Source organism: Anoplolepis gracilipes, chromosome 16 (genome assembly GCF_047496725.1).
Source record: "Anoplolepis gracilipes chromosome 16, ASM4749672v1, whole genome shotgun sequence".
In the NCBI taxonomy this organism is placed as follows: Eukaryota; Metazoa; Arthropoda; class Insecta; order Hymenoptera; family Formicidae; genus Anoplolepis; species Anoplolepis gracilipes.
In genome coordinates, this window is record NC_132985.1 from 3,390,818 (window position 1) to 3,410,410 (window position 19,593).

The 19,593-nt window shown below is 38.3% G+C and overlaps 2 protein-coding genes across 3 annotated transcripts in view; one reads left to right on the plus strand and one right to left on the minus strand.

Annotated features, from left to right (window-relative positions):
- Qin (tudor domain-containing protein qin) overlaps positions 1 to 19,593 on the plus strand; it is a 141,186-nt gene that overhangs the window by 82,699 nt on the left and 38,894 nt on the right. The window lies entirely within an intron of this gene.
- Positions 1 to 19,593, minus strand: part of LOC140674883 (uncharacterized) — a 52,952-nt gene that overhangs the window by 5,401 nt on the left and 27,958 nt on the right. The window contains exon 2 of the mRNA XM_072908790.1: positions 8,694 to 8,885. Within this exon, the coding sequence (XP_072764891.1) occupies positions 8,694 to 8,885 (192 nt within the window). The remainder of the gene's footprint in view (positions 1 to 8,693; positions 8,886 to 19,593) is intronic.

The following is a 19,593-nucleotide window of genomic DNA, read 5'->3' on the forward strand; positions in this document are numbered from 1 at the left end:
GCGTTCGAAACAAAACCAAACGATGTTCTTATAAAATGCTTATATGCTTTTGATACATTTCAGTTTACCATCATTTTGATAAGAATTATTACCATATTGATAGTTTGCACGATGGAATATTTTTGAAATTAAATTAACTTGAGAACACAAAAATGGGATATTAACTTTTCGACTTATAATATAATTTTAAAATTATTTGTTTACAGTTGGCGGTTTGAAATTTTAGCATTTAAATCACAATATGAGATTAAAAAAAAAAATTGACATTTTCCATTAGATTAGAGTCCAGTCTCTCGTGGAGAGCTAAAACGAAGAAACTCTCTTAATAAGCGTCGACCTCCTTTACAACTTCTTTCGCAAATCGGAGAAAATGTTGAACTGCCGTCGGTACTATCTCCGTCAAGTACTTTTTAGCATTACTTTAAGGGAATCGTGCGGGCTCAGCAATTCTGTTCTTGCGAATCTTACGCTTTGGCACGTGGCCAAATCTCTCCGTGCGAGACCACCGGTCTTGTTATCTTTGCCGCCGAGAGAATGGCGTGTTCTCTTCTCTCGCGTGTAATCTTTATAATTCTACGTCTCTTTCTCTTTCGCAAGTAAAAACACGAATCTTTAAAATCAAGACTCGACCGCGCTGCACAGATCACGAAGCTGGAAATACCGCAGAATCCTTGGCGGTTTTCTGTATCCTCGCCGCTTTAACCTCGTTTAAAGAACTTCTTACTTACATCCGTGTTTCGATTAGCCGATCCTGAGTTTTGCGAACGATCGAACGGCATCACGGGAAGTCGTTTTTTCAGAAACGCATATAAGTCAGTTATAATATTTGGACAAATTTATTTTCGACACAGTATATATATATATATATATATATATCGTTTAAATAAAAGTAATTTATCTTTTTAACAAATTAGTTATAGATATTTTTCGTGCATTTTATACAAAATTAAATTACTTTTAAATTATTTTTATTCGTACGTACGATTATTTTATCTGATGTTTCAAATAAGAATGCTCTGCTCGTCGTTTAACAGCGCGATCTCGTTTTATGATTCGAGTTGTACGAGCGCGCATCGCAAAGTCGATATTCCTTGCGCGACGAATCGCGGAGCTCTTGCCGGATGTATCGGGAAACGCAATGAAAAGTTCACGTAGAGACTTGGATCGCGCGCCAGGAAACTTCTGTCTTGAATTACTGAGGCAGAATAAATAAGCAAAACGGGATGTACACGAATCAAAGGATCCTCTCTCTCTCTCTCTCTCTTTCTCTCCTCCTCCCCCTCCCTCCCTCTCTTCGTCTTTTCCTTTCTGCCTTTGCCTTTCTACGCTTCTTTCGTCGTGTAGGAACTCTTTAACGAGTATCAACTATAATAGATACATACCCCTCTTTATCCCTGTATCTTCCGGCGTTTCTCGTTGACGTTATTATTATCACTGGCAATTATAAAGATATCAAGCAAGGTTATATCTTCCCTCTTTTCCACAACTTTTTCTCGATCAACGAGTCACTCACGAAAGAGAAGCGATACGATACTATATATATATATATATATATATATATATATATATTTTTTTTTTTCAATATCAGCACAAATGCTACGTATGCTAAAACTTGGAAAATTTGAAAAGGGCTTGCTTTTTCACGACAAGAAGGAAAAGTTAGAGAAAGAGCGTCGCGACGACAGCAGGCTTGCTTTTTCACGACGCACGTGAAGCAATAGATCAAATTGATTGACCCTTTCGCGATGTACAAAACATGTAATTACCTAACGACTTATTCATGATAACGCAATCATTAATTCAAAGTTGCACGACGGGGTTCGGCGCCAGGGATTTGCACGGGGTTCTTTTTGTACGCCTGATACGCACGTGCTGATATAGCTATATATAATATATATATACACACACACACACACACACACACACACACACACACACACACACACACATACACATACACATACACTCACGTACACATATTAAAGCGTCTTGTATATTTGGCAGACGACGACGAACGTCGATACAGCGGAGAAAATTGCTTTGTGCAGGTAACAAGGCAAGTGTCAGGTGAGAACCGAGGGGCGCGTCTCTCGGCATTTCTGTCGATTAATCCGAAATATATCCGGTGCACGCACGCACGCATATCGCGCGTGCAAATGCACTCGCGCGAATGGAAGTGAATCGCTTTTGGATATCAAGCGTTGTCTTACGCAATGAGAACGCTCCGAGTTTGTGAGCTGCGTCGTGCGTAATGAGGCGGAGAGCTCGAAATTGCTTCGAATCATACCAAGACGATTAAACAGCCTGTTTCATGTGATTATCCAGTTGTTCGTTTACACTTTGGAGATGTTTGTCCAACGAGCGTAATATTAATCCATTTTCAGCACGTTATATTAATCCTTTGGCGCGAATAGCGGTGCAGCTTGGCATTAATTGCACATGCGAGGATTCTCGCTCGTTCATCTCGTGAAGCCGGGGATAATAGCGCGTTTTTTTATGGATTACTTATATTAATTTCGATATTAAAAGAGAATTATATATTGTTTGATCGAATTAATTCGTTTTGATGAATCAATTTCATAAATTGTATCGTTTAATCATAAAACGCACAGAACAAGTACAAATCATTATTTAAATCCTCTTTCGATAGAATTTCGCGACAAGACAAAATTCTATTTGTGATTTTATATACATCGCATAAAATATATCCTACATGTATTTTAAATATATATATTTCACATCTTTATATGTTTTCTATATTACACCTATAAAATTATAAATAGAATTTCTTGCAAATTAAAACTTGTTTAAAATTGGCTTTAATTATAAAACCTACACAACAAATCATTATTTAGCTATAAATTGTAAACGGAATAAAATATAAATCGTTATTTAAACATAAAATTGTTCAAGACAAATAAAAAATTGAAAAAATATAAAGAATTCTTGAAGCACTCTGCAGACAAGTATGTCTGTAGTTTTTTTTCGCTTTATATAAAGTTACTTAATATAAATATTTATATTGTGTATTATATCTTATATACTTGCACGCATATTTTGTTCGTCTAATATTTTTTTTGTAGTAAATTTGTCTTTGCGAAAGTTTCCGTTCTGACAATTTACACGTTTACTTTTGGAGATGAAGGACGAGGCTTCGACGTCCGCGTGATCACGCACGAAGCTCTCTCCCTCTCTCTCTTTCTCTCTTTCTCTCTCTCTCTCTCTCGCTCTTTCTCCCTGCGTTCCTAACAGTATTCGTCTTTCTCTCTTTTACGTTTCACTGTGCCAACCATCGTCATAAAGTCAGCCAGGCGCAAGAACGAGAGATTTGCTGCAACCCTCCAACCCGTATTGTTCCCTCCATTCATCTCACTCCAGTAGACTTCGCTTCCTTCTTCCACCATCTCTCTCATCGTCTCTCCATTCCTCGTACGCCTTTCTACATCCCCCTTACGCCTTAACTCCTTTTTCCCTCCCATTGTACGTATGTCGTGAAATGCACGTAAAAACGTAGTTAGTTTTGCGCAAAAGAGAGAGAAAATACGAAGAAAGGAAGAAAAAGCGAGAAGAAGAAAACTTAAGAGTGTAAGCGAGACGCATATATAGCAAATCCCGTATTTTTGTCCCTCTTGCTTTTCTCTTTATCTCTTTCTCTCTTTCTTTCCCACTTGGTGCAGCTCGGTTCCGCAAAAGCTACCATAACATCGAGGAGAGCGTTGGTATAGAGTTCAGGATTAGACTATTTTATTATTCTATCCGAAAATGGCATACGAAGCTCAAATTCAGAGAGTAAGGGGTGGGTTTTGCATTCGTACGACCCTTCGGAAGATTTGAGAACTGTTAAGTTAATGAGATACATTTACCTTACGGTAAATTGATTCAACATCGCAGTTATTCGTTCTTTTTTCTTTCTTTTCGTCTGGAAATGATTTTATTTTGCGTTCGCGATATTAGAAAGAGGGAGAAAAGCAAACGGCATTTATTAATAAAATATATAGAAATGTATTTTTTACATTTTTTGAATTTTATTATGTAGTCGACGTAATAAAATGCATAATGCGGAGAGGAAATAATAATAGATTTAAAAAGTCATAAAATGTGAGAGTAAAAAAGTTAAAAATACGCTATATATATTTATTATGCGATTTCGATTTAAATTTAATTTGCGTTTATTATCAGATTATGTACTCATTATTGTGCACGTTTTACAAACGTTTTATATTATATATTTCAAAATGCACATGACACGTACATCTTTTGATATCTTTCTGATAAAAAATTTTCATCTCACATTATTCTCAAACTCTCTATATTACGCGAAAATTTATTTTTTATTTTCTTCCGCTATTTTTACTCTTCTATCTTCTCGCGTTTCATCTCGTTATTTTTGTCCCGCCTTTGTCGCTCTCGTTACACCATCTTCCTCATTGACTCGGCTTCTCGCTCCCTTTGCGCCCTGCAACAACTCATAGTCAGTTGCTTCGGAGCGGCATGATCAGCCCTTGTCGGAAGGGTGTCACGGTAGTTAGCCGACACACCGGAGTTTACGATAGAGCGACGCGACATCGTAAATTCCTCAGGCATTGTTTGAGAATTTGCAAACGCTAATCGGTCCTCGTCGTGTCGACGAAAGGCGCATCGACATCATCGTCGGCGTCGTCGTCGTCGTCGTCGTCGACAACATCATCAATGCTGTCGCTCATCGTTTCAAGATTGACGTCAACGAAGATCTCGTTCCGTCGTCGATGGATATTCACGGAATTTCACCCCATCGCCCTGGCAAAATTTCTCAAATTCACGGCTGATATCGCGCTGCACATTTATTGGATCTTTCAGAAAATGACTGCACCGATAATTTATCTCTGATTTCATCTTGAAATATTGCAAGAATATCATTAGATTATTTCCCTCGCGTGTTGTGCGAGAATATTAGAAATAATCGGACATTTTGAAAGTTTTTTTATAATAGCCAACTGCACACACACACACACACACACACACACACACACACACACACACACACACACACATACGCGTTTCATCTGTATTTTCAACATTCTCTCATTTTATTTCAACAACGTATGTACAATGCGACATGAATTTATTTATTATTACCGACATATATTTACCATATTTATCTATATATTTATCATCGCCGAGAATTATTGTGCCGTCTATTATAGAGTATTTAGGGATTTAAACGCGCAATATTCGCGCGTTACAGTGAAAGCGTGATCGATTTAATCGCGCGACGGAATACGTATAATTTTACGCGTTATCAAATAATCAGATCTCATAGAACAGTGGTCGGCAGATTAATCGCGTATACACATATAATTCGCGTTTCGACGACGGACGTAAATCCTCGCGGCTGAGCCGAAAATAAATACATATTTGCTGTCTGTAAAATTTTACGAGTATACCCTATATTCAGATCGTACTTATGATCGTATTTAATTTAATGTATGAATTTTATGTGCACCCCTTGTGTTATATATATATACGCGTACACTTATAAATCAGGTTTGGTCGACACCTTCTATCGCGTGTAACGTGCACACGCAGGGGTTGCTCTGTCGGCGCAGCCTCTACCCTTCGATGGCGCGATGTGCAAACTCCATTATAGGAATTTTCTCTCGGAGGCTACAAATATTTTACGATCGATCGGCTAAAGGGAAACGGATAAGCGACGTCGCTCTCCGAAGGGCGATCGAGGAAAATTCAAGGGAATACTGTTTGCATTACGATAGGTCAGCGTCGAAATTGCAAGTGTTCAAAGAACCCATTAGTCGGCACAAAGTGACATAAATCGCGCTTAAACGTGATAAGACCCCGTGTTTAATAGGCAACAAGATTATCGCGGTAATTTGAAGATAAGCCTCCTCACTTAAAAATATTCCACTTAATTCATTGGTAGTTATTTTCTGCTGTAAACGTGCGTCTGCTCTTTTTAATTTACGATAAGCTCTCTGTTATTTTTTAATCGAACGAATGCACCGCGGATTATTACCCGCACGATGTTATTTTCCGCATTTGATTTTTATTTTTAATTATTAGAAAGAAATTAATTGCCAAGTATGAATGTATTTCTTTTTTTTTTATAATTTTTACAAATTTTCTTTAAAATAGAGAAAAAAGCCTTACCCTGAAAAAAGGCTTACGTCACACTGATGAAAAGTTGAGATTAATAGCGTTTCTCGTTCAATTACTCTGACATGAATTTACGATGTCTCTAATGCTGTTACTCTGAAATAATGATTTTTAAAGCCAAAAGCGACTTTCGCTCCATGATGAAAACTAGCAAACAACGAAACGATGCATTACACGATGTCAATTTTGAAAACTCGCATTAAAAAATGTTCTTTATTAATTATTTATTTATTAAATACAAATAGAAATTCTTTAGATTATTTTATTCGGACATTTCTGATTAATTTTGCATGCAAAAGTTTCAAATTACGAAACGAAACTTCTTCTTACAAATAATTCTAAATTATTATCTTATCGCGTAGTTTAATCAAAACCAATATATACAATAATTGATAATTTTATAGAACAATTTTGAGGTTCTAAGCGAGGTTCTTTTAAAGCGCTTATTGATAAATTCGTCATTATTTAATTCAAGCAAGTTAATCCGTTAAAATCCCATAATTCCTTGAAACTTGTGGACGAAACTATATTGTTCTGATTCACAGGTGCTCCGGTTCGTGTCTGTCAAATAATAATCTTTTTTTAATTTTGATTTTTATAATATATATAAAAAAACCTACAAGATGCTGCGTATAAGTGCAGCTACTAACGGCGGTAATTATGTGATTAAAGTTGCCAACGAAGTTTAATAGGTTGATAGGCGAAGGCAGACAAGCGAGAGATTAAAAATGCCGATATCGGAAAGTTTATATCGATCGGCCTACACGCGTATATCAAGCGAGAGAAACTTTCGAGTGAGGCGTTCGAAAGAAACGCGTTAGAGAGAAATTGACAGAGCCCGGTTAACCAACAATAAGAGGAAGAAGGGGTTGGGACGAAAGGAGGGAGGCGAGGTTGTGCTTCGTGTTTCGCGGGCCCTTCTTGTTTCATCTGTGGATGAAAAGCTGCGAAATATCAGCGAAATTGCTGGCTGGAACCTTCTTGGCGTATTCGACGAGTTCCTCGGTTTGAACGCGCTTTATGCGACTGCGAGTACCCTGGGAGGGATGGGGGGTATAAGAAGCAGAATAGAAGATAAGTTATTACTCGTCGAGATATGCGCGCGACTACGTATTTCCTTATATACTTCCGCTCGCGCGCCGGCATCTCCCTTTTCATTCCAGCGTCTATTGTCGGCGGGATTACCCGTTGAAGGGTGTTCATGAACGCGGGCGGTGATATTGCGTCGTTCGTCTAGATTTAAATCCCATCCATTTGCGGCCGGCAAATCTTATATAATCGCAGCCGGCAAAGCGTATCGCGCTCGACCTGATGTTTCATTCGCATGAACGGCACGTATCCCTCGGTCTCGCTACTTCAGGGAATACATATACGAGACGTGTTTCAAAATTATTGACACTATGAGAAATGACGAGTCTCTCGATCTTTTTGAAGCTAATTTTGTTGTCAACGAAAATTGAGCACATTATTTTTTCCAGTTTTTTTAACTTTTAATTGTAAATATTATAAATTATTAATTTAATTATAAATATTTTTGTTTTAAATAATCTTTGTATTCAAATTTTGCTAAAGTTAATATTTGATCAATGAAAGAACTATTTAGTGATATTTTTTAAGGAAAAAGGGAACTTGAAATTCCGTTAGAAAGAATCTGTTTTAAAGTATTACTTATACATTTTTCTTCGCAGGTATTCTTTTATAAGACTTATACATACATACATGTCAATTTGTGTCTGCAGAGAATAAGATCTTTCTTCGGTCGCGACACAAATCTTTTTGCATAAAATTCCGTTTTAAGATGACGATTGCTCGAATGAATATTAGATTTTTCACTCGTTATGCGCGATTGTATATTTCGCGGATTCGGCGGCATTTCCCGTTCTTATTGATGAAAAACAGAGTGGTTGCAGACGGTATTTTAAAGAAAAGGGTCAATTCCGCGCGTAACTCCTGCATTCCTAACATTTCTTGCAGTCTGGCACCGTCGAGCGTGAAATATTTCCTGCTCGAGAATACGGAAGATATGCGTTCGACGGAAGACGTGTTGTCTAACGCAATCGACTTGTCTCCTCTCTCTCTCTCTCTCTCTCTCTCTCTCTCTCTCTCTCTCTCTCTCTCTCTCTCTCTCTCTCTCTCTCTCTCTCTCTCTCTCTCTGCTTATTTCGTCATATCTTGTACTTTCTTCATTTCCTCATTATTCCCTGGCAAGTCTCTTGCGAGTTCAATAATAAATTCTCGTCTCAATATTTAAGTTCTTCCTCTCAGTTTTATTTATTTCTCGAGTACAAGACGATTGGCCGATTTTTTTCACGCGACGCGTCCATTCGGATATCAAAAGAACGACGGCTCGGCGAGGGGTAGGAAGGTGAGTGAGAATAAGAAAAAGAAGGTAGAGAAGATAAAGCGAAGAAGACGAGGAGAAATGGATTTCAGAGACTACATACAGGGAGGAATAAACGAAATGTGTCGACCGGAATTGGTCGGTGGTCTACAAGTGATTCACAAAGGGACGACTTTCCGCGGAAGATCTTGTTTATACGTACCGGGTATCGATTTACCGAGATCGAGGTACTCGCGCACAGACGGGCTCAGGAATCCGGGCGGTACGGCAGGTGCTTCGTTCGTCGGATTGTTCCTCTCGTCCACTGGATCATCGTAGTAATAATCGTCTTCGTCGGGATCGAGCGGCTTTGCTCGCTTCGACACTTTGTCGCCCCGACCGTCACGTGTACCGTCTGTAAAAGAAACATTCAGTTGTTATGACATATATCCAACGATTGACAAGCGTATAAAATTAAAAAAAAAAATTTTTTTTTAACGTAATTTATATAAACGTGAAATGTTTGAGATGTATTAAAATTTTCTCGAATAATTGATCTGTGATTAAATTTGTGAAGTATCAAAACTCTTAAAATTATGTAATAGAATCTGTATATTTGATAATTAAACATTGCAAAAGACTTGTTTGTTTCTCGAAATCAACATCAAATTTTAAAAGTGAAAAATTATACAATTTTTTTTCTGGTCAACTAAATGAAATTTTTCGTATTTTACTCGAGTCTGATAATATGAATTGGTAAAATATACGGAAACCTTTTTTTATTATTTATGTGCATTAGTAAATGCACATATATAACTCTCATCTGCATATATTTCAGGATATTTCTAGCGAAAATACATACTCCCAATCAAGATTTATAGCTATTTATTAACTAAATGAGAAGAGACATTTCATTAATCTACTATTGAACGCGAGCGGTGACGGAGGCGTGGGAGGGAAAACTAATTTATTTTGGCACATAATTTTTCGCTTTTGATATCATAAATCGATATGACGTCAGTGAGGGACGAGGAGTCTTAAGCATTCTAATTCATAGAAATCCAAAATCTAGCACCACAGGATTAATGGTTGCGTTATCTTTTTAATTACATTATCTATTCGTCTTTCTTCTCACTAATTCGCACGATTGAAGTACTATTTCTTCTGTTATTTCCTTCCTGACGAATCTCGTCTGTATACGAAAGAGAAAGAGGGGAGGAGGGAGAGAAGGAAGTGCCGCGCCTGCAGCCTCCGGGGGCTTGGTCATTTGAGCAATCTGAAATTTAAATCATTTGAAAATGCGGCCGACCATCACGAGGTGGTTCCCGGAGGTAAACAAATTTTTACAGTCTCTTTAATTCATGCGGAGGAACGTTTAATCGATATTGTCCACGTTGTCCGCTTGTTTTTCCTCCGGGAGGGAAAACATGGCTGTATAATACCAGCGGTATTGCAGATGCATACTGCGGATCGCATGGTATTTGCGTTCCAGATGTTGTATTTCGTTCGATTCGCAAGACTCCTTCTATCGTATGTCCTCGCTGAATATTAATACGTCGTTCGCGGGGATTTTCGCGAAACCTCCGAAACATTTGCGTTTTATACGCTGCGGTGTGTCTTTATCAGGTACGTTAAACATCTGGTATAACTTCCCGATAATACGACATCGAGGCGATCGTGTCATAGTATTCGATCGCCTCGATGTCGAGATAACGGTTCAACAACGTCGCTATGTATCTGAAATTAATTAACACCGCACTTCCGGGGCGTGTTAATTTCATTACCGAGTATACGTAGCAAAGTCGCGACCGTTTATACAAATATATCATGAATAACGCAGTAGATATCGGGCCACCGTGGACGCGATGGTGGCCGCAAAACTTCAACAGACCTCTTCCCCGTAGGTGTGTATCTCGCGAAACTTTGCGCCGTCCACAGCTTGAATGAAGCAAGTTTTGTCTCGGCCGGGGACTGGGTCAAGCCAACTGGAAAACCTTGAATTTTTTTAGAATAAAAGTAGCTGCGGCTAATTCGAAAAGTTGCCGAGGAAAACCGACGGGAATTGTACACTTCTGTAAAAATAATTAAGAAAATACCCGCAACTGTAGGAGAAAGTAAAATTAAATATCAAACTTCGAGAAAGCGAACTACGATCTTCGTTCTCAGTTTGTAATTAAAGAATACAATTTTCTCCTCTACCGTATCATTTTTTATTAACATGTACGGATTAGTCAACGATTAGTCAAGCTCTCGTCGCAGTATAAATTTGTACGATCAAATTCACGATATCGGCGCGATAAATTCGAATCGCGGTGCGAATCCTTACAGTAAGACGCATTATTTGCACGAGGTAACACGATCGAGGCAACACGCGTTACTCCGATTTACGGAACGCCGTGCGGAAGCCTGCGTGTTCATCCTATTTGATGATATGCCAGCTGTCGCGTCCGTGCCGCGGAAGCTAATTAATGGCTCATCGACGAAGCGAACTTTATGCATTAAAACGCCGCCGCGGATTAATTCGCGCGCGAGGACAATACATTCGCACACGCGCGGGATTTGCAATCAGACACACATCGACGCGATACGCTAGTTTTTTTTTTTTTTTTTTTTTTTTTTTTTTCTCTTTTCCTTTTTTTCTCACGCGTGATTCTGTGTCATCGATCGCGCGTAAAACGCGATTTTAATGTCTACACGCGACCTAAAAACTAAATACTATTTAAACATCGTGAAATATTTGCAAACGTTGTTCGACGCGCTACGTTCAACGTTTTAATAAAATACACTGCCGTTTTTTCGGAACGCGTTGCTACGCACGCATCCATAACGGCGGGGAAATGATCGTTACGGTTGTGAAAATTTACGCGTCATTTCTTATCGTATTATTCGTTGTTTGCTGAGCATCGTTCTGAAATACGCAGACTCTGCATAATCCTATAAATACATGAGTGACGTAATAACAGTAATTCGTATTTCATTTCGCTCAATAATTTATGCGACGAAATTACTTTACGATATCGGGATCGAGAATATATCGCCTTTCAAGTACATTATCGTTACTTCTTCGGCTAATTTTACAATTGCGCGTCCGTACATTTATTCAACTATGTATTTACATTGTTATGTCGCTCGCAAAAAAAGGGGAGTATAATAAATATTGTCTATCCATCCCGTCCGTCTCCGTTTTCCATTCCATTCATGTTCCAGAAGCAGAAAGGAGCACGAAGGAAAAAGAGTCGCGCGCGACATAACTATTTTCTGCGTTTCGTGACGTGCAAATATCCCAGGGAAACGGGCGCTTTAATATCGCGCTGCCGTATGAAAATTCGCCAACGGGCGAAAAAAGTACACAGAGAAAGAAAGAGAGAGAGAGAGAGAGAGAGAGAGAGAGAGAGAGAGAGAGAGAGAGAGAGAGAGGGGGGGGGGAGACAGGAGAGATACGCAGGCCTGCAAGAGGCAAAAAAGAAGACAGCGTGCCTATAAAAAGGGACAGAGAATATAAAAAATATGATCGTTTTCTTCCGCAAATTTTGTTTCTCTCCGTACGTGTCGAAAGTGTGCCGTCCGCGTATCGTTAACGCGGATGAGAAAGAAAAGAAAAAAAAAAATAAATAAATAAACAAAAAGAGGAATATCTTCGACTACGACTGCAAACACCGATATCTCGCTAATTCGTATTTATCCGCGCGTGACGTCGATTATGCACGCGCGTGCATCGAAACGCTGCGGGACTCCAAACACAGGCAGGGGGTCAGACAATCGCGCACGAATGCAGCGGAATGCACGCTCATTATCCGAGCAACGTATTTCCTTGCACGGGCTTCAAAGGACGTTAAATATGTATGACGGTACGCGAATAATGTGACCTCGTCGTGCGTTATTAACAATTCGTTACTAAAGCCTGTTGTTGATTTTTATCTAACAAATCGCACGCAATACCTATTACACAGAAATCAAAGGCTTAAGGCGATGTATAAAAGAATATACAATTTTCTTCATATACAGTTCTCTCTCTCCCCCCCTCTCTCTCTCTCTCTCTCTCTCTCTCTCTGTGTGTTTTTCTTTTTCTGTCATGCAATGCGTCCTTTGGATATCGGATGAGCGTTAGTATATGCATTCACGCGATAAAATATACGTGGGATCAAATAACATTTGTTATATTAAATGTCACGGATAAACAGGTGTAATTATTCGGCCGGTCTGATCGAATACTGAATAATTATCAAATGCTCGATTCGCACCGGTGGCATAAAAGTAGGTATCAAGCGTACTCGACTCGGAACTAAATTATTGCGCGTGGATGTGGAATAACGCATGGACGAACGTTGCTTGCGAATCGATTCCCGTTTGCCCCACGAATTTGCCCCGAGAAGCAACAGCGATGACGGCGAATTAAAAAAAAAAAAGTTTTTATTTCCGAAAGACAAATCGGAATGTTACCGTCCACCAAAGGCCAGCTGTCTCCGCGCGTGATAATTAACTATCGACCGCGCTTCTCTATTAGTTGGCCCGTTAGTTATTTTTGGTGGCCTAATTATTGCCTTGTCGTTCTGCCGCGATCAACGTAATTTAAAAACAGCTCTCAAACTACAGGAGAGTGAGCGTTTATTATGGACATTTCAAAGTTTGTATTCATTTTCTGCGACATTGAAAAATTGTGAAAAGTCATAAATGTTGGGAAACCGCTGAAATTATTATTATTTTGTACAATTGAAAGAAAAGGATTTGATTTATAATATTTTTGATTTTATTATAATTTAAATTTCAGTTAGCTAAAAAAAACGAATTTTTTATATGAGAGATTACAGTATCCAGTAACGATTTTACGGTTGTGTAATCTTGTCAATCAATAAAGACGAAAAAGTATTCTTGTAGGTTGAAAGAAGGACATATTTCCGTGTCTTGGAAACTTTTGCATACGCGATAAAAGTCATTTTAACAGTTGACTAGTTCCTGCTTCCGCAAATTTTAACAGGATTATACAGGGAAAATAAAATATAAACGTGATTGATACATACAATGAACAATTTGTAGAAAGACTGTGCATATTTATATATAATGTTACAATGAATTAACCACGATTTGTAATCATAAAACATAACTCGCAGATTTTTCATATTTCCTGATATTATCAATATGTACTTGTTAATTAGCGATATTTCCAGATAAATAAAAGCTGGCTTTATTTACTGCTTACGTTCATACAATCATACAGATAAAAAAATCGGAAAAATATCGTAATCGTAAAACACACAGTCGTTACTTTCGACCGCGAAAGGGGATTGAAACCGTAAGCGCGATAAATCGTAGAAATAAGTCGTGGTAAATATGATACCGTAAAACAGTAAACAATACACGGCGGTAACCTGCAAAGGAAATATGAGGAGGAGAAAAAGGACACTGAGAATAGAGAAAAGGAAGAAGTATAAGCTCGTTTGACCAATAGTCGTGTCATAGTATGTATACCGCTATGGAATTCGATCTTAATCTTCTGGAGGAAAGAGAGGAGGAAGAAACCTACCTACGCGAGTCGTACCATGAAATCTCGTACCCTAACTTGATATGACGAAAGAAAGATGATTTGACGTGTATCGTGTCTTCAGGTACGACTTGCCGACTGCCGCTGACTCTGCTAAAAGACGTCACCCCGGAAACGAGACGGCGTGGAAGGTGGAGTCGTTTCTCCTCTGTGTATACGCGAGGAAATTGACGGAGCGGTCGGGGAAAACGTCTCCTTATTTTTTTTTTTTTTTTTTTTTTTTTTATCTTCCTCCTTTTCTCTCTTTAGCGATACACGACAGTAAGGGCAGTAAAGAGAGAAAATAGAAGGAGGGTGTTTACGACAACGAGGAAGAAGAACCTTTTCGCCATGGTCGTTTAGAAGGAGGGCCTTTTAACGGCGCAAAGAACGATCCGCGCCGCCTTTGTGCTCCCTAGTCCACCAGCCATCGGGCCATTTAATTGTGTACATCCTGCGCCCCTATCATATCGTGTCCCCCTTCCCTCCCACCCCGATCCACCCCGACTCGTCGCGGCCTCCCTTCTTTGACTAGCCTCTTGCGTTTCCCGCGCCTTTATCGTGCCACGTGTATTTGGCCCTTGCGAGTTTCATACTTCAAATTTTGTTACACTTGAAACATTCCCATAGAGATATCGTTATGCTTTCATCATTACGAGTATCAAACTCGTGGAGATGATTATATGTAGTTATGGACATTTCGTCGTGTTATTTGTTTATTAGATATATTTTAGAATTTTTTAAAATCATATATATATATATTTTTTTTTTTTTTGTTTGAACATAAGAACCTTACCGCTTTTATTTTACCTTAATCTCGTCTTCTTTTGTGTTATGTCTCGTCGTGCTCTTTACGTGCTGCTCCTTGCCGTTTGCGTGCGCATGTACGTAACATCGCGAGTTTTCTCATCAAAGGGGAAGTAATTACGTAGGTATCTGTTGTACCAACACCAACCCCGCGCGAGTCCGGGGGCACGGCAGCCGAGGGCAGTGCTGCGTGCGATCGAAGTTACGATTCTCGCGTTCACGATGAAATTTCAGACCGGGCGGAGCAAAGAGGGGGAAGGCAGAGTCGCGGGAAAGCAGACGTGCAGAAGGAGAAAGAGGGTGGGTTGTGCGGCGGGGGATGGAAACTGGAAACATAGACGGAACGAGCGGGCGCTGCTTCGGGGCTAAACACGCCAGCAGAGCAACTGGGCGAAGTGGATGGTGGGCAAGGTGGGGGAGGAGAAGGAGGGAGGAGAGAGGGAGAGCTTCGTTAAATAATTAATCGATCCGAACCGCTCGACTGCCAAGGATTCCTTCCTCTTGCTAGTTCCGCACAAACGGAATGGTGCGTTTTCTGAGGTTTTCCGGTACGACGGTCGCGAGCGCAGGCTTTTATGCATCGAATATAACAAATACGTCGAATGCATTTTACCGCGAAACGAGAGGAACAACGATCAAAAGGCGGTTGAAAGATCGAGAGAGATCTTTCAGCCTGCGAGTTTCAAAATTTTCGCGTCCTTGATTCTTTACCATTAAACGCCGCTCTGGATCACTCTTCGATGCTGAAGGTTGGGATGTTTTTTTTTTTTTCCCCAAATTATCGGTATTACCTCTAATCTTTGAATCTTTATCGTTAAACGCCGAGTCTTTCTCGAGTCTTTGAATCATAATTATACCTTACTGAATTTTTTTTATCCTTTTCGCTCTTGCGTTACGTAATTCCGCTCACGAGGTGAATAACTGACGGCTTATTATATATGATAAATCATAATGATAGTGCATTATTATTAAATACGTAATGACATTTATGGACACATCAGCGGAAGGGGAAAAAATCGCTTAACTCTATAGCACTGTGCGCGCGTACAGAACGATTTGATATTAATGACTCTTCCATATTTTGGACTCATTAATCTCGCTAAAATACACGGTAGCCAGTAGTATAATATGAACGAATCACATTAACTGCACGTACATACAAACGTATCTTGAATAACGCACTAGGCACGTATCGCACTTTGTGTTGTCGACATTCATTGCGCGCTTTCTCTCTCCCTAGGAATTATTACAATATTTCAATTTTTAATCGTCCGCTATGTATTATACGCCGTATAATTAATTGCCCGCCGACATGAATAAGTGAAGCGCGCACTACATTTAGTAAAGCGAGTGTATTTCGCATATGCGCCGTTGTAACCACTTTCGAAATCGCTGACAAAAGAGTTTTACCGCCTTCTTTCCCAGAAATTTGTCGGGATGTAAAAGCACCGGCATAATTGTGGTCATTATCTCGCGGCAATAATGTCTTGTGTCTTGTGCATTGCGCGCGTTAACTGCACAATTTTCATTATGCACCGACTTGGAGACTCTTATCGTATTTATTAATATCAAGAGACACATGTACAATTTTGTTAAGTCCTGATTAATATTAATACAAACAATGATTAATATTTTATATAATAATATTTCTTGAATAATAATTATTACAATAGTTTTTATATTCTTTCTCTTTTTCAAATAAAAATAAATAAATTAGGTTTCTATATTATTTTTATTTTTAAACTATAAACACACAGGCTTTCTATTACGTTTTTAAAGTTAGCTCGTTTCTTTCAACAAAAATCTCGCTCCCAACGCAAACTCGACATTTTTGCTCAAAATATTTTGCCCGACGCTCTAATTTTCCGAGAAGGACGACATGTAGACGCGATGCAGTCTGTAAAAACATATATCCGACTAAACACGACAAGGTAGGTGCGTCCTTGTCGGACACAGGGAAGCCTCGAAAGGCTTTTGCTAATTATTCCATGAAGCAAAAAGTGACGCGTTGTTGTGACAAGACCGTTCGTGGAATTTCAAAGTTACGCCAATTCAATAATTTCGAACTAACTGTTCGCATACAAAGAAGTACGGATGCGTCACTTTGCACAGAAAAAGTTTTCCTTTTACGTCGTCAGTGAAATAAGAAAATAGCGGATGTTAGCAGTTTATTCAATAATTTAATACGTATATTAAATGACAAAAACATTAATTTCGAAACTCTCTTTAGTATCTTATATTATTTTTTATTTACCAGAGATCACATATTATTTATCGGTGATTGTCGCTTTCAAATTTTATTTTTATAAAACGACATAATTCAATATATGTATAAATTAAACATTTTTTTAAACCTTGTCTTTCTCTAAAGTTGATTTAAAATTTTCAATTTTTTAAATCATTTTCTTTAGTTTTTCAGAGTGATTATATATTTCAATATTTTCATTTTAAATGATTCAAAAGTAACGAAGAAAATTTTGAATAAAGAATCTCATTCCTTATAAATTTGCGCAAAATTTCTGTCATTAACCTCGGAAATGAACTTGTAATGGCCGTTTCATTTTCTGTTACTCAGAAGCCAAGAGATAGTCCGCCGAGATTACATTTGCGCTTAATGGCTCACGAATCGAGCAACAAATCTTGATAAAAAAATCAGGCTATCATACATATTACAGGATATTCAAAATAAAATTTAAATCTTTATTTTATATTATTTTATATTATTATAGTACGAGTGTCTAAATGTAGCAACAGTATATTCATTCTGCATTTCTACAGGTGTCTAATGAAAAATTATCTTATGAAAGTTATTCAGTTTTTTTTAGTACATACATTTATAAATCTAGCATTGAAACTTAAGAGACTCTTATGAATGAAAAACATTAGAAAATGCGTATAATTAAAAAATTTATTTTAGAGAAAGTTGTATTAAAAAGTCATAAAAATATTCTTTTTACTTGGAATTTTGAACAAAAATTCCTGAAAAATCAGGGAATTTTCAGAAAATTTTTTACATAATTTGAATAGACACCCTGTTATAATATATTTTTCTTTTTATTTACTTCATGTGACCTTGATATATCGTTTTATCGATTTGTTGATATATTGACAGTTGATCTATCTATATAGTTAAGAGCTCATAACGAGTCAATCAGTCTGCTTGACGCTGCCGAGTGAACCGGATTTATTCCCGTCAACCACCTTTTCCCGTTTTTCTCGGCAAGATTACTAGAGGCATATTTCTCTAACAGGATGCAATCATATAATAATTGAGAGTGAATCGAGACAACACGGCGCCACAAACACGACAGTTAAGAGAGGAAGAGAAAGAGAGACAGCTAGCTTTTTTCAGCGTGCACGGTAGGTTAAGTCGAAGCTGACAGAAGTTAGCTAGCGTGCGAGCTTTTAATTTAAAATCCGATTCACCCTTTGGACCGATATACCTGCCGTTACTCTACGCCGCACGCTTAATTTGCGGTTTCCATGGAGATGCAACGACTCTGTGCGAGTGCATACAGTCGGACAGGGGAGGAGCGCGTGCGAGCGGAACGCGAAATGATAAAAAGAGAGAACAAGCCGTTTGATGTAGAAATCAATAAGCTCGAATTTGTAAAAAAAGAGAGAGAGAGAGAGAGAGAGAGAGGAACGCAAAAACACGCCCACATATGCATGCGTGCGCGAGCGGAATGTCTGGGACGGAAACACCGAGCGAAAATAAACAAAATGAGAGGAGTGCCAGCGTCGGAGCGTGTGATTTACATTGACAGTGACGAGTCATCTGGAGCAAAACCGCACAATACGCCTATACGCCGATACGTGCGGTTTCACACAAAGATACGACCTATACGCCAATAGAATCTCCTCTTTTTAGCGATTTCTCTACGTCCGACCTATTTTCCATCGCTTATAAGGCGTAATTTCATTGTTAAGCAAATTTTCAACAAGTCACCGTCACTGATCGATCTTCACGAATATTCGAAGATCGAGCTTCAAAAAAGAACTGTTGCAGATTCATCGTTCGATAGATTTATCAGATTGAATGGAATCGACGAATTTTTTTTTTTTTTTTTTTTTTTTTTGTACGCTTATATTATATAATCGCAAAGCTCATGAGTATAAAAATGATGAATTTAAGTTTTTTCGAAAAACAGAATTTATTCTTTTGATTAAAATGTCAGACTTGTATAAGCGACGTGGTCAATATTATACATGGACAAAATTTCTATGCATTATATAAAGAAGATTACGCGTTTCGAAGCGTTCACCGACAGCGACGGCAACCGTTTTCTAATGACGAGCGTTATCCAGGTGACTTGTGCAGACATTAATCGCTCCGTTTCGCAAGAGTATCGCGCCGTTCGATTCGTCGCGAGTGGCATCGTTAAACATGAACGCTGAGGCACGGCATCCTCTCCAGCGTCACACCATGACGGACGTGCTATGAGTTTTTTTTAGATCCGTTATGGCTCTGCTTTAAAAACGGCAGCGATCCGTCTACAAATGGAAAGCAAATTTAAATTTTTGATGTAAACGTTGAATATTTTTGAGCGAAAAAGGAAATGGATGTCGAGAACTTTCATGAAATACCTTTCTAAATATTTTATTCTATTAATATTTTTACGTTTAACAGTCACACATGATAATAAAAATACTCGGAATATAATAAATTATTGTATTTAAAATGCATGTTGCTTGTGAGAGTTTTTTTTTTATTGTTAATTACAATTTTGTGAATTTTATTTTTTAACAAGTTTAATACACATGGCGTATCATTAAAATAATTTTTTAAATTAATCAA